The sequence below is a fragment of the Rhineura floridana genome, chromosome 5 (genome assembly GCF_030035675.1).
Source record: "Rhineura floridana isolate rRhiFlo1 chromosome 5, rRhiFlo1.hap2, whole genome shotgun sequence".
In the NCBI taxonomy this organism is placed as follows: domain Eukaryota; kingdom Metazoa; phylum Chordata; class Lepidosauria; order Squamata; family Rhineuridae; genus Rhineura; species Rhineura floridana.
Window position 1 is genome coordinate 86,582,037 of NC_084484.1, and position 14,346 is coordinate 86,596,382.

Genomic DNA, 14,346 nt, shown 5'->3' on the forward strand with positions numbered 1-14,346 from the left:
TGTTTTCTGTACTGATTGTTTCTTTATTTGATATTGGTGTTTTAAATTTTGTATTTTGCGTACTGCAGATATATTTATATGATTATTCAATATAAAAATTGAACAAATAAATATATAAAAGTCCTTGACCAAATGATATTAAAAAAGCTTAGTAATCATGGGATAAAAGAATGGGAAATAACAGCATTGGATTCTGGGTGAATCAAAATGGCATTGTCTCAGGTCTAGCATTCCTGTCATTACTTCTAGATGCCTGCTGCTGCTGCTGCTGGATGCTTGCCAGCACCCCCAACCAAGCAAGTCCATGAGTAAGCCTGGCTCAATAAAGGTGGCCCACTGGCAGTACCTTGTCTATAGTGAGGGTTCCCAAACTTTGGTCCGTGGACCACCACTGGTCTGCGAGCTTCATTCAGGTGGTCTGCAGCATGTCTGCATTAATCATTCATATTGATTGTTAGTAATTTATTTATTTATTTATTTGTTTGTTTGTTTATTTATTTATTTATTAAATTTATATACCGCCCGACTAGCAATAGCTCTCTGGGCGGTGAACATAAAATAGCATAAAAATACAATGAATAACAAAATAATACTAAAATACAATCATCAATCCAATACAATAAACATTTTAAAAAGTAAATCAGTGTAACTTAAAATGCTTCAGAGAATAGGAAGGTTTTGACCTGGCGCCGGAAGGAGAGCAGAGTCAGCGCCAGGCGTACTTCCTCGGGGAGACTGTTCCATAGTTCGGGGGCCACCACTGAGAAGGCCCTAGATCTTGTCATCACCCTCCGGGCCTCCCTGTGAGTTGGAACCCGGAGGAGGGCCTTCGTAGCAGAACGTAGTGCACGGGCCGGTTCATATCGGAAGAGGCGTTCCGCAAGGCTTTATAGGTTAATACCAACACTTTGAATCTAGCCCAGAAACATATTGGCAACCAGTGCAAGCTGGCCAGAACAGGTGTTATATGCTTGGACCGCTTGGTCCTTGTCAGCAATCTGGCCGCCGCATTTTGCACTAGTTGTAGCTTCCGAACTGTCTTCAAAGGTAGCCCTACGTAAAGCGCATTACAGTAATCCAAACGTGAGGTTACCAGAGCATGTACCACTGATGTAAGGTCCTCTTTACTCAAATAGGGACGTAGCTGGGCTACCAACCGAAGTTGGTAAAACGCATTCCTAACCACCGAGGCTACTTGAGCCTCAAGTGAGAGGGAAGAGTCTAAAAAGACTCCCAGACTACGAACCCGGTCCTTTAGGGGGAGTGTAACCCCGTCCAGGACAGGGTATATATCCACCATCCGATCAGAGAACCCGTCCACCAACAGCATCTCAGTCTTGTCTGGATTGAGCTTCAGTTTGTTAACTCTCATCCAGTCCATTGTCGCGGCCAGGCAACGGTTCAGCAAATCGACAGCCTCACCTGAAGAAGATGAAAAGGAGAAGTAGAGCTGCGTGTCATCAGCATACTGATGACAACGCACTCCAAAACTCCTGATGACCTCTCCCAACGGCTTCATGTAGATATTAAAAAGCAGGGGGGACAAAACTGACCCCTGCAGGACCCCATATGGGAGAGCCCGCGGTGTCGAGCAATGTTCCCCAAGCACTACCTTCTTGAGACGACCCGCCAAGTAGGAGCGGAACCACTGCCAAGCAGTACCTCCAACTCCCAACTCCGCGAGCCTCTCCAGAAGGATACCATGGTTGATGGTATCAAAAGCCGCTGAGAGATCAAGGAGAATCAACAGAGTTACACTCCCTCTGTCTCTTTCCCGACATAGGTCATCGTACAGGGCGACCAAGGCTGTCTCAGTGCCAAAACCGGGCCTAAAACCCGATTGAAATGGATCTAGATAATAAGTTTCATCCAATAGCGCCTGGAGCTGGCCAGCAACCACCCGTTCCAAGACCTTGCCCAGGAATGGAACATTCGCCACTGGCCTGTAGCTGTTAAAATTGTCTGGGTCCAAGGAAGGCTTTTTCAGGAGTGGTCTCACCACTGCCTCTTTCAGACAGCCCGGGACCACTCCCTCTCGTAAAGAGGCATTTATCACTTCCTTGGCCCAGCTACCTGTTCCATTCCTGCTAGTTTTTATCAGTAATATTTGTATTGCTTCTTTCATTTCTTACATTGTATCTTATTGTATTACACTTTGAATTCTATGGAATGCAAATTGTAATACAATAAAAAACAATATAAGGAATAAAGGAAGCAATACAATTCAATAAAAAATCATGCAGCATCCAGCACAATGCATTACAGTTGCTACAACGGGCAGAAAAATCATTAAGTAATCCACCAAGGCCAATAGTAATTTTCAAGTGGGCTATGGGAAAAAGGTTATGGAAACACTGGTCTATAGCATTGCTTCAAATTAAATCCTCCACTGTTGAAGTTGCACGATAAGGGCACCCACTGACTTCAATAATAAACTTTTTTTTAAAAATGACATATATAAAGTTTCGGATGGGTGGGGGGAAGGAAGCTGTTTCATTTGTCACTGCTTATGCCAACGAGTAGATGCTCAACATATTTGTCTATAATGGAAAAATGATATACCTCTGTAACAAAAGCACAACCAAAAGTGAAGACATATCCACTGTCTACAACAAATTGTTAACTGTGGGTTTATTACACTAGAACCTAAATGCACTAAATTATACTAAATTAAGATGTATTTCAAATAGCACTATAGTGCAAAACAGAATACAAAATATATAGTACAAACCTATGTAGAAAAATAATAAAAACCATCAATTTACTACATTTTGTTCCTTCAAATGTCAATGAAAACAGTTTACATTGTTCAGTAATATTCTAAGAACATTATCAGTTCCAATTCTCTAAATTCCTAATTTTCCCTTAATATAATACATCAGTGGGATTCATCTATTTAAAGTGTCTACGTAGTCTTCATTATATTTTAACCTACTTATACAGAATGGGTTTCCTTTAAATGCCCATGAAAAGATTTTATGTTGTTAGTAATATTCTAAGGACATCAATCATTTCCAATTCCCAAAATTACTTCACTGGGTTTGATTTATTTAAAGCTTCTGTATAGTTTTCTTATCTTTTAACCTATTCTGTACTCAGAGTGGGGTTCAGCATAATCATAAAATCAAATAAGGTTCTAATGACATTTCTTTAAAAATGTATAGAAAAATATGACTATTGATATATTTTGTACAGAGAGAACCCAACGAAATGGGGAAAGTGTATGGTCAATGGCATGTGTTGTCAGTAATTATAAAGATCCTGATCCAGGGATTCCTGATGTTGCAAAGAAAGACATCCCACAGTGAATAGATAAATAGTACTTCCTACTTTGATAGCATTAATCACCTGTGTGAGATCATGGGCAGTATGTTAGTCTACGACAGACTTGTTTTTCAAATGTTCCAATTATTGTAATATTGTTGCTATTTACGTACAAAATCTATTATTTGTATTTTAGCATGAAGGATGGTACAGCACAAATTTATGACTCTTTAGTCACAGAAGGCAAAACTGGCACAGAAAGTTGCCAGGAACAGAACACTGTCCAGTTGAAGTAAAAGGAGTAATCCAGAAAGATTAAAAATGCACAAATGGCTCCATACATGTTAGGACAACAAACAGTAGCATAGCTTGGACTTCCTATGCCTCTGCTACAACATATCACTTCTTATGGAGGAACAAAGAAAGCTAAGCTGCAATCATAACCATGTCTACTCAGAAGCAAGAGTTAGGATGCAGCCTAAGATCACAACTTTTTTAAAGGAACTTCCTAACACAGAGAATCTACCTACCACATCCTCAGTGAGATACTGAGTTCAAATAGACATAGATCAGGTGCTACATGTGGAAAAGAAGTAGAGGAGATGTACATATGCTTGACATCTTTTCCAGATTGAGATTTCTCTCCAATAAGTAATGTGCAAATAAGCCCAAAGACATGATGCTACAACCTGAACTAAGGCATATAAAATTGGGGTTCATAAACACACCATATAGTTCAATTTATAATACAACTCAAGAAACTAATCTCTTTTCCCAGGAAACTGGGAAATGGCTGAACAAATTCCCACGCTAAATACAAGTCAAACTGAACTCTGTCATGTCCTCAGTAACACAGCTGAGGGCTGATCCACACTGCCATATAATGTGAGTAGTAAGCTCCCTGTTTGCCCATTATCCATTTTCCTTATGATATCTTCCAATCACTGCCTTCCCACACTTTCTACTCCCTTAATCTGGATGTATTCATACCAGGGATACTCTAAAAAGGAGACAAAGAACAATTACAAACCATTGCTAAGGAGCAACCCCCAGCTTCTTTGCCCCACTGTTTCTAGTGTGGGAGGTTTTAACTACACCTCCTACCATGCCTCCTGGTTCTTTTGGGTTACATAAGTACATAAGAAGAGCCTGCTGGATCAGGCCAATGGCCCATCTAGTGCAACCCTGTTCTCACAGTGGCCAACCAATTGTCCATGGGAAGCAAGCAGGACCTGAGTGCACTCTCCCCTCCTGCGGTTTCCAGCAACAGGTATTTGGAAGCAGAGTGCCTCTGACTATGGAAGCAGAACATAGCCACCATGGCTAGCAGCCTTTGATAGCCTTATCGTCATAGCTTTATCCTCCATGAATGTGTGTAATCCTATTTTAAAGCTATCCAAGCTGGTGGCCACCACTGCCTCTTGTGAAGAAGTACTTTCTTTTGTCTGTCCTGAATCTTCTAATATTCAACTTCAGTGGATGTCCACGAGTTTTCGTGTTATGAGACAGGAAGAAAAACCTTTCTCTATCCACTTTCTCCATGCCATGCATAATTTTATATACTTATATTGTGTCTCATCAGCTCACTTTGCCCCTCCTCTTTCTCCCTCTGGTATCTGATTTGAGCCAAAACACAATTAGATGGGAAGAAAGCAGTATCTCAGAGGCTGAAAAATAATAAAAAGGAGATGAGCGGTTCTCAGGAAGTAAATGGCATCAACCAAAATAAAAGTGAAAGGTTTCCAGAAGCATTAAATGTTATGCTGTAGATCTGCCATTGTGGAGCTCTCATAGGCACAGGGGGGAGGGGAATGGAACCTTTCCTTCTGGCTTCTCTTGTCTCCGTCAACCCCCCCACCCAATTTTTGCTCATGTGTGTGAGATGGTCAGCTCTTGTTATATAATATATTTTTGTATGTTATTGTCACTCATGCATTCATTGATGTGCACACTTTCCCCTAACATATGCATTTTAAGTTCCTTGTCTCAACTAAGTGTACTTTTCATATTTATTAGGTGGGCACTGGTGTTACAGCCTGGGACCAGAAGTTTGAAGAGACAGTTCACTATTGCTGAGGCAGGCACAATTCACTTTGGGGACACTGTATATGTTGACAACATTGACAAAGGCAAGGGTTTCTAAAGTTTATTGAGTTCAGTGTTACCACACCCTGAAATGTTGTACATCATACATGTATAATAAATTAAATTACTTAAGATGGTAACATATATTTCCTTGGAAAAAGAATGGGAGGATGGGAAGCACATGGGGGCACCATTGTCAGACAGCTGAGTAATTTGGGGCTATAGATGCCATGACTGAACTTACACTTACATGAAAGTGGCCCTAGGTTTAATCCCCAACAACTCCAGTTAAAAGAGTAGCTGGGTGGCAAAGGACTCTCTGCTAGACACTCTGAAAGAGAGCCACTGCATGTTGGGATAGACGGTACTGGACTAAGATGAAACAGGAGCCTGACTCAGTATATGGCAGTTTCATAATTTCATCTGAACTTTTGTTCATATGTTGGGGTAAGGACTCAAAGGTAGGGTTATTTTAGCTCTCTTAAGCTTCCCAAAGTTTTCTTTTCCCAATGTCAGTGGTTTAGCCCCTTCCTACTCACCTTTCAAAAGTACAAATATTGGTGGATTCAGGTATAAGCAGCTTTGCTCATTCTCAGTTTGCTCTTGTAGTTGCCTACTAGCAGACTAGATCTTAAGGCTGTAATCCTATGTATGGTTACATGGGAGTGAATGTAAGCATAATAAAGTCATCTATGCTGTAAATTGTCCAGTTGTGCTATAAAATACTTACTCTACAGACCTGTCTAATGACTTAGCTGGGATTATCTTTGGGAAGCCAGTTTTAGGAAAGTTAAAAGAAAAAGACACCAATATACTGCACTTATTTTAAAGATTGTATAGGCTCTCTCCAACTCCTCCTCTGATACCATAACACAATAAGTAGTGTAGTTTCAAATTCAGAACTGCACGGCCCTTTCATGATAGTGACAGCTATGCCCCCTTCCCCCCCTTTTTTGCTGCTGGGTTGAGAATTAGATCCTTGTTAATACCTTCTCCCACAACAATAGCAAATAAGCATGAAAGGGGAGTGTTAGTTACTGAGAAGAGTCTTCTCAGTGACCTTCACTGTGATTGGCTCCAATCAACAGGAAAGAACAAACAAATGTTAGAAAACTCTTCTCAGTGGTTAATACACTCTCCTTTCATGATGATTGGCTTGTAGGATGTTTGAGGCACAGGGACCCTGATATGACCCTGTTCCCAAAAAAGTAAGGGGTCTAAGAACCCCTGAGACACTGGATGACTACACCCCTGAATATATTATGAAACAGGGCTACAAGTTACCTAGCGTCTAAAAAAGCAGGGTGTAGAGGCAAAAAAATGGTGGGAATAGCAGCTTTTAACTCATAGGCACTATATTGATCTCATGGAGTAGCAAATATCAGCTTGAAACTAATGAACATCTTCTTACAAATAATCCACCAAAGTTGATTTGCTTTTAAAACAACACACATGCTAAATAAATAAGCCATATGCTAGCTTCTTTACATGTCCCCCTTTTGTTATGACAGGATCCTTTTTAAGTGATGCAGAGATATGCATCCCTCCTTTCTTTTTTCTAGGCAGGGTGATTTTTGATGCAGTACCAAGTGAAAGCATTAATAACAAGCAGGGCTTTGCTTCTAGAAAAGTGACAGTATATTACACACAGAGATGCATGCACACGCAAACACACATTTCAGTTTTTAAATTGTGGCTTTCCCCCTTTGTTCGTGCTTGCTTCTGCTTTGGCAAACTTGCCAAAAAACAACCATATCCACTTTGCAAAGCTCTGTTTATCATTTACGTGTAAGCTTGGCAAACAGCATTTTCTCCTACCTTTTCATTTTTAATTCTTTCTGATATGGCTGCAAATCGTTGGTTGAGCTCTGTCAGTTTGGGCTCTATTACTTTCCTGCAGTGATCTCCATGGTTTGTCATCAAGTCTACTGCCTGGTCACGCACAGAGTCCACCTTTGGACGTATATCATTCAGCTCAGTCTTTAAGCGCTACAGTCCATGAGTAAGAGACAGGGCTTGAAGTTAGTAATAAATGCAGGAAGCAAGAAAAGGAGAGAAAGAGTGTGCAAGGGAATAAGGAGCAAAACCATAAAGCAAACGTAAGACAAATGCCTGTGTCTAAGCATATAGTTGTGTAGCTTTGGACAGTCCATGGCTAGCTTTTTTATATTTTCAGGCTGACGGAAACAGTGAGACAGAAGATGGATATATATTTAATTAAAGACATAGGAAATGCATCCTGGAAAATGCATTTATTATTTTTTCTTAGCTGATTCTTTGAACAATACAAATATCTCTATTTTCAGAATAGTGGGAGCTTCATCCTGAACCCATTTAACACCTGATGCTTACAGTGTGCAATGTTCCAGTTCAGAACGTTCCAACTCCATTCTCCCTCTCACCTGGTTTTCCATGCACCCACCAACAGTCAGTCAGTATACTTAGTCTTCCTTGGACTGCTTCTGGCCACCTCCAAAATGCTTTTCTCCCTCAAGATGTTTTTGTGCATGTGCAAAGCTGCATTATACTGATTCAGACCATATTGGTCCATCCAGCTCAGTATTGTCTACACTGGTAATGGCTGTCCAAGGTTTCAGGCAGGGGTCTCTCCTAGCTCTACCTGGAGATGCCTGGGATTGAATTTAGGACCTTCTGCATGCAAGACAGATATTCTACCGCTGAGCTATGGTCTTTTCCCAAGGGAAGGGGAGGTTTTCTGACACCTCCCTCTCATATGAGGATACATGCAAAAATATAGCTGTTTTGGCTTCATTAAAGAAATGAGAACAGAGCAATGAGATCACTATTAACATATGGTATATTCACAGAAAGATTCCATGACTGATTCTTGCAAATTTTGGCTCAGTGAAAAGCTACTATCTCCGATTCTCAGCCTGCCAATATAATATAGCCTACCTTGTAGGATTACTGACATACTGTTTTGTACACTTTGCAACAAAGCTGCATAAGATTACATATAAATGGTAGGTACAGGACTCCAGAAGATATTCTGCAGAAGAAATATTTCCCTGTTTCCTTAAGGTATTTTAAATATAGTTTAGTACTTCTCTGTGTCCCAGTCCTAGTGCTCTAAAACAGCTTTCCTTCACATCATGTTTCATGGCATTGTGTTGATACAGATTTTTTTTTGTCCAGGGGCGTGTGTGTGTGTGTAATTTCAAAACCAAAAGTAGTAGCATAAGCATTTCAGATATATTCTAGAATGCAAAGAGCAACAATGTAGGTCAATTCAAGAAGTTCTCCAGATATGGTCAAGACAAAATATTCATACATTTGTTGCTTATCAAGGTCTAAAATGGGAGACTCTTGCAGAAGGTCCCAGGCATCTTACCTCCTGCACCTTGGTAGCTTGCAAGTTAAAGGAACTGGTGGTTTCATGTAAAACTACACTGCAGTTATATAGCTGGAGTAATACTACCAACCCAATAACAATCACAAGGAGCCAAGAGAGCCCTACCTACCCCTAGAAAGCTGATTACTCTGGCTTGGTTCCTTAGTCTGAGTAATCTGTTTATCAGAAGCAAAGTGAACTGCTTCACCTGCTTGGCCAATTGTGAACTATATACTGGCCTACAGGCCATCAGCTCTGGCAATACTGTCCATAGTAAATATTTTTGTACTAAAAAGTAAATAAAAATATCAGACTCTTTTTTAGTGAAAGTGTGGTGATACTTTACATTGATTAGAAGGATAGGCTTCCTCAATTTGATCTTAGCTGGATTAAACAGGTATACATATGTTCCTGTTCTGGAAATTATGTTTGTGCCTGAAACTATAGTGTTACTTCAATAAATGATATCTTTATATATCATGAATGTCTACCTCTGTATTATGCGTCTGCAGCTCTTCTTAGCTCAAGGATTGCTAGTAGGATATGTGCATGTTTAGAGTGGTGATATAATGATACATTTCCCGCCATTGTCAGACCCAAGGGCTCTGGCAATGGTGGGCCTTTGCAGCCATGCCGGGGAAGATCTGGCATGGCTTCAAAGCCCCTTCCCTCAGTGCGTAGTGGCCAAGCACGCCTGTCACGTAGGGGGCGGAGCAGGGTGGTCATTTAAGCCCTGCTCCATCTCCACTCGACCTCTCTTGGTTGGTGGGTTCTAAGGCCTGTCTTCCAGGTTGTGCGGCCAGTTGGCAGGATAAGGCTCACCTTTGGGGCTAACCTGTAACACCCACTCAGAATTGTGTGGCCTTGAGGAGGAGTGGAGCAGGAAGGCCTCCCTAACCAGCATGCAGGGATGGGGCTGGAAAGAGGGGATTGGGCTTGAACCACATCCCTTTCCCATGGCAGGGTGCCCTCGCCCGATTGGGGATGAGATAGGTTCTGCACTTGTCTCTGCAGATCATTTTATTATGCAATCAAGCATGAAATTGGCTTTATTCCAATAAATGTGGCCCTTGATTTACCCACACCTCATCCTGTCTCTTCATTCCCTGGCTATGAGCTGCAATGTTTGTAACTGTCAGTATTTATGAAATTCTGTAAGTTTTGAATTAATTTTGTTTCTCCATAATCAGCTGGAAATGTGCATTTTTGTGTAAAAGGTACTGTTTTGGGACAATCAAATAGGTTGTTCCATAAACTATTTGTTAGGGGCAAGTATTCAGGAAATTGAACTACTAAAAGTAGTCTTCCTGTGTTTACATATCAAACACTTTTTCTCTGTGTGAGAAGCAGGATAGAAACAAAAGGAATGCTGTCCCTGAGAAAGTTTTGAAGACAATTCATTTTCACACCTTACTTATAGGAAGACAAATGTTCTCTCTTTGGATTCTCTGTCACTGGAACTTTAAAAAGTATTTGGTAACATGGAAACAATTGTGTTTTTTTAAAGGGCCCCAAGTCCATACCACCTGGAACAAGTATATGTATAATGAAGACAATGTTTGATCTGCTTATTTATTACTTTTTGAAATGCTTTTATTTCTAAGTATTTTCTACAATAAATACCTTGTTTACAATACATGACTGCTTGTAGAAATACATTTATTCATAATTTCATGTTTTGAGAGAACTGCAGAACTTGCTGCTATATGGAGCAACATAAGACTGAAAGACACCTTGAAGGAAACAGAACACCTAGTTTTTTTTAAGGGAGTGAATGAGCTCCCAATTTCCTAAACACTTGATCAAGAGCAGCCATAGTGGTGGTGTTAGTGATAACAATAACATATTAGGAGTCTCCATGCTGAGAATCAAATCCAGTTCTTACATTACAGGAATAGTATGGTTGCCATTCCCCCTGCTGCTCTTGTATTGTAGGGATATAGAAAGAAACCATATAGGAATGGTATGATCACATGGGGAAATACTGTACAAGCATATAGGAAGGAAAGAGGATCTAACTCTTCCATTATAAGAGCAGTGTGGGACACAGCAGTTGGAAGCAGAAATCATGACATCTACTAGAACTCAAGACATGATCAGAAAGATCTAATATAACTGTTCCAGCAAGCACTATCTATAGGAAACAGGCAGAGGATGGAGAAAGATGAGGCCACTCGTTGGAGGCAGGAGACATGAGACATGCAGATATCTCTCTTTTATGTGTTCTGCTATTTCAAAATAACTCCTGAAGAAGGTAGCAAATGGAGTTAAACCAATCAGGGTAAAGAAAGTTCAGTGGGAAAAATGGGATTAGGAGGAATATTATTTATACAGATGATGGAGGACAATGCTTGAAGAGGTATAAAATGGGGAACTGTTCTGAAGACCAAGGCAAGAATATTAGGAAGAGAATTTTCATGTTATGTAAATGACCAAGACTTCAAAGAGATCAAAGTTTTAAAAAGACAGTTGCTTCTTTCATATCACATCAGATGGCATCATGCTGTTTTATTGCCAGGTATGATACTAATTTATATGAAGCACTATTTAATTTGTATAAGTATATTTTTGCTATAGGTTATGCATACATTTTAAAGCTTTCCTACAATATGCTGCGATACATCCCTCTACAAATGATAAACCACTTCCACTAGGATTATATCAAATTGAAATACAGTGTTGTATCATTACTTGGAGAGCTAAAATCTTTGAAACGACATAAATATATGATAAACAACAATTCTCAGAACAGATATTTGATAAAAGGAGCAAACTGATAAAGAAGGCTGGCATTCCATTTTTACACAGATACGAACAGCATTCAAGTGATATAGGTTAACAATAAGTGTTCTACTCACCATGAAGTCCTCAAGCCAAAAAAGGATTTGATTTTTGTACTGAATGGCTTTACTTTTTACTATGCTTTATTTAGCAATTTAAAAACTGATGGACAGTGCCTTTGTCAAAAGACGTTTTATCTAAAAATATGATTTGAAACCTGTAGGGAAAAACCCTGGATGTACACTATCTGTTAGATTCATATATATAGAGATATATACATTTTTCAGAAAACTGTATTTGTTACCTTAAGAATTTCTTCACTTTGCTGAGGTTTTTGCGTTTCAGATTCATCCAAGAGTATTTCTGCCCGATACATCCAGGTGGTGACGTTAGCAACATTCTGATCAAAATTCTCCATGTGTTTCTGATATGCCTGCATGTAGATAAAGAAAGTAGAACATGTTATTAAGCAGTGTTTTTTGGTAAAAAAAAAATAGATGCCAGCAGTACATTATATTATAAGTGCTGTGGGTGCCAGCAGAAAATGGCTGCCACGGGCAGTAAAAAAAGAACTGACAGTACTCCATACCAGTAAGTACTAGCACACCAAAAAATCCACTGTTATTATGTAATTAGTTTCTGAGATAAAAAGAAAAGTGCATTTACCAGGTCCAAATAACTGAAAAACAGGTTCCATGAGCTCATGAGACCTTTAGATTTTCAAACTACATGGCAAACTAAAAGGAGTTTTTGAAACATTTTTGATAATGACATAGGAGGCTAAAAAAAATGCTAGTGTCCATAAAGCACCTAAAGCAATTTTCTAATGTCAGTTGTTTTTTTGAAAAAAAATCAATCACAGTCTCTCATATAAAAATAATCACTTTATACATTAGGAAAATATGTGTGAATTAACATTTTGGGAATCGACTACCAACTACCCCAAGCCCAGCAATAGTTCAGATATGTGCCTGCATGCTGCCAGCAAACATTGGTTACTGAGCACCAGTCCTGGTTCCAAATGACATAATCCATTTGGCAGGAAATATGTAGTTTTATAATTGTTTTCTTATACAACAGGGATAGCCAAAGTGATATTTATTTATTTATTTAATTATTTTATTTATATCCCGCCCTTCCTCCAGCAGGAGCCCAGAACTTCTGGTATCCTCCAGAAGTTTTCAGCTACAACTCCCATCAGCCCCAGCCAGCATGGCTAATGGTCCGGGATGATGGCAGCTGTAGTGTAAAACATCTGGAGGGCACCATGTTGGTTACTCCTGTCACACAGTGTGAGCAGCAGATGAATCAGGAGCCTGGAACCAGAAGTCATGAGACAGGCCATTGGTTTGACTAATGAGCAAGGCAGGACCAAGAACAAACCAGGAAACAAAATCAAAGATTAAGCCACAGGTCAGGACCAGAAAACAAGTCAAGAAGCAGGATTTTTTAAACATTTTTTTAAACAAAAACAAGCCAAGACCAAATAACAACACAAAATATAATATATCAGTCAATGCTCAGAAAGAACTTCTTGCTCAAGTAAGGCTCAGCTGACAAAGGTTGCCACTTGAAGTGCAGTGGTGCGCTACATGTGACAACCACACAGATTCTAACAGATCCTGACATCACATGCAGGAGCAGCTCATTTAGAAATTATTTTCATTCTTAAAATACTTTTCAAGTATGACCAATTTTGTTGCTTTTCTGAACTATTTGGAACTAACATAAGAGAAAAATGGCTATCAGTGGTTACAAGAGAGTACAACTTTTCTTATTTATCTATTTTACTCTAGGGGTAAAAATGACACACACACTGTCAAAATGCTATATATATATCCGATGACAACAAAAAAACACTTTATTTTCAGATTAAGACAGCCAATGTGCATAAAACATAAGTTTTATTGTGTTTGCAAATAATGGATCAGAAACACACCTTTTGAAATCATGACAGACCATTATCAAAACCTTTTATATTTGCTTGTAGTGTAATTACAATTGAAACAGAATGATGTACCTACAAGAATTAAACATCTACTGTACAATAGATGGAACATATACTAAATGAAGTTGGTCATATCAGTGAACTGCTGTTACAGTGGCAGCAACAATTTCTATACATTTCCCAGCTACATTATCTGGCACAATTATACCCTTCTTCCCCAAATTGCTCCCAGTTCACTCAGCAACATACTTGTGCAGATGTCTTTTTACCATCACATGTTAAGATATAAGAGGATTTGGTCAGCAATAGACCTATAAAAGCTGATTTTCCAAACAACCAATCAAATTGTTGGCTTGCTTGTAACTCATGACTGTGATGAAGACTATTTTAACAGGGAAGTTCAAATCCCAGCAGAGCATGGATTTACTGGGTCGTTTTAGACAAATTGCTGTCTCTCTAGACCAGCCTTTCCCAACCAGTGTGCCTCCAGATGTTGTTGGACCACAATTCCCATCTCTCCTGACCATTGGCAATGGTGGCTGAGGCTGATGGGAGTTGTGGTCCAACAACATCTGGAGGCACACTGGTTGGGAAAGGCTGCTCTAGACTTTTTGGGCACTAGTGGCTGTGGTAATAGTTGGTATATGCAAACATGTAAACATTCTGCACATACTGAATTTTAGCATGCCCCTGCAAACTCACAATTCCAGGCACTTCCAGTGGTGAGATAGACTCAATCTGCAGATAATCCTTACATGGCCACCTCTGGTAATAGCAGCTGCACTCTATGGTAGGTGAAGTAGTTGCGGTTTGAATTTAGATTGTTAGATAGCATGTTGGGAGTTCAGCTGGACTGCCAGTGATCTACAGTTGCTATCTAGGACATAATGTGGGATTAGCAGTTTTGCTGCTTACT

The 14,346-nt window shown here is 39.6% G+C and overlaps 1 protein-coding gene across 12 annotated transcripts in view; it reads right to left on the reverse strand.

Moving 5' to 3' along the window:
• DMD (dystrophin) overlaps positions 1 to 14,346 on the reverse strand; it is a 2,032,119-nt gene that overhangs the window by 1,083,242 nt on the left and 934,531 nt on the right. For 11 of the 12 annotated variants that reach the window (XM_061627388.1, XM_061627384.1, XM_061627379.1 and 8 more), the window contains 2 exons: positions 11,787 to 11,915; positions 7,168 to 7,338 (listed from right to left, as the gene is read on the reverse strand). In XM_061627388.1, the coding sequence (XP_061483372.1) occupies positions 7,168 to 7,338; positions 11,787 to 11,915 (300 nt within the window). The remainder of the gene's footprint in view (positions 1 to 7,167; positions 7,339 to 11,786; positions 11,916 to 14,346) is intronic. The other variant, XM_061627390.1, reaches the window with a different exon arrangement.